General features: G+C 63.6%; 1 protein-coding gene across 1 annotated transcript in view; it reads right to left on the reverse strand.

Annotated features, from left to right (window-relative positions):
- The window catches only part of LOC104511814 (neuropathy target esterase-like), a gene marked incomplete at its 3' end in the record, with an annotated part of 3729 nt that extends 2116 nt beyond the window's left edge, over nt 1-1613 (reverse strand). Inside the window, 5 exon segments of the mRNA XM_010154567.1 lie at nt 3-62; nt 195-400; nt 640-717; nt 1153-1344; nt 1437-1613. Of these exon segments, the coding sequence (XP_010152869.1) occupies nt 3-62; nt 195-400; nt 640-717; nt 1153-1344; nt 1437-1613 (713 nt within the window).
- Between the last annotated feature and the right edge of the window lie 66 nt (nt 1614-1679).

The raw sequence follows: 1679 nt of genomic DNA on the forward strand, positions 1-1679 counted from the left end.
ACTGTCGGGCGGCCGCGGGGTGGGCGACGCTCAGCACCACGCTGGGCTGCTCCCGCATGATCCTGCGGGTCAACAGCCGTTGGGGGACACACGGTGGTGGCCCCAAGAGATGCCACCATAGAGCTCAACCCGGGATTCCTCTTTGGCGTCAACCCTTTGCCCCCCAAACCTCCGCCGCCGGTGCCGGGACTCACTCGTAGAAGTCCGACTTGGAGATCTTGAGGAAGGTGCAGTCGCGGTTGGCCTTGATGGTGAAGATGAGGGGCTCGCCGGTGAGCACGGCCAACTGCCCCACCATCTCGCCGGGCTGGGTCAAGAAGAGGCAGACGTCCTCCGCCTTGTCGATCATCCGCTGGTACACGTGCAGGCAGCCCCACAGCACGAAGTGGAGGCTCACGTCCTGCCAAAATGCCACCCGGTCACCCCTGGGGGGCACCTGGGAGCCCCCCGGCATGAGGGGTCCCACCAGCATCCCTTGGGGTTTCTTTCAGTCCTCTTCACAGGGTGTTTTTCACCCTCCAGGTGGCTCCTGGAATCATTCCTGCCCCCCCACCCATCGGGCAGGAGGAGGAGCACCCCATGGAAATACGGGGTTGGGGGAGGAAGATGCCACACCAGCTCCCCGAAACCCAGACCCACCTGGTCCCCTTGACGGGCAATGACCGTCCCGGCTTTGGCGTGATGGAGCAAGACACGGTTGTTGAGGAGAGAAGGGTCCTAGAGGGAAGAACAGCATCGTGGGAGGGGATGGAGACCACCAGGAGGCCATAGGGACCACCGTGAAGCATTGGGGGCCACACGAGGAGATGGGGACCCATCCCAAAGAGAGAGGGGAGCACCACGAGGAGACAGGGGACCACTCTGAGGCAACAGGGATGACCACAAAGTGATGGAGACCACCACAAGGAGATGGTGGACCATCCCAAAGAGATGGGGGACCACCTGGAGGCTATAGGGACCACCAAGAAGTGGTGGGGATCCACCACAAAGTGATGGGGACCACCTCAAGACCACAAGGACCCACCACGAGGCAACGGGGACCCACCACGACATGACAAGGACCACCACAAAGCCACGGGGGACCACCACAACGCAACTGAAGACCACCCCAACGCCAGGATGCCCCCACGCCGGCACCGTTGGCGGCCTCACCTCCACCTTCATGAGCTTGACCAGCTCCCGCTTGGCGGCCTCGAAGATGGCGCTGGTCTGGCGGCCCTGGTAGGGTCCGAAGGGACAGTCCCCGGTTACCGAATCGTCTTCGCAATAGTTGTAGTGGTAGATGCCAGACGGTTGCTCCTCCACCGTCACCGACTTGCGCTCCTTGGGCTCGTGTGAGACGGACTGCAGGGAGACGGGACAGCTCCGTCGCTGTCCGTGGGCCACCCCGGTGGAGAGGATTTGGGCGGACACGGCGTTACCGGATCCGGCCTTACCCGGGAGAAGCCAGCCAAAGCGCCGGTGCTGTCCTCCTGCAGCGACACCGAGATGCGGCCGCGCTCGTAGGCCATGTCGAAGTCGGAGCGGGGACCCTTCTGGATGCCTGCGAGGAGCGAGGGAGGGGATGGGGGGGTCACTGGTGTCCGAGATGGGGATGCTGGGAAGGGGTGCATGAGCCGGGGGGTGAACAAGCATGGAGGGGGTGATGCATGAGCCGGGGGAGGGGGATTCAAGAGCTT

This window comes from Eurypyga helias, unplaced genomic scaffold (assembly GCF_000690775.1).
Source record: "Eurypyga helias isolate BGI_N326 unplaced genomic scaffold, ASM69077v1 scaffold32766, whole genome shotgun sequence".
NCBI classification, from domain to species: domain Eukaryota; kingdom Metazoa; phylum Chordata; class Aves; order Eurypygiformes; family Eurypygidae; genus Eurypyga; species Eurypyga helias.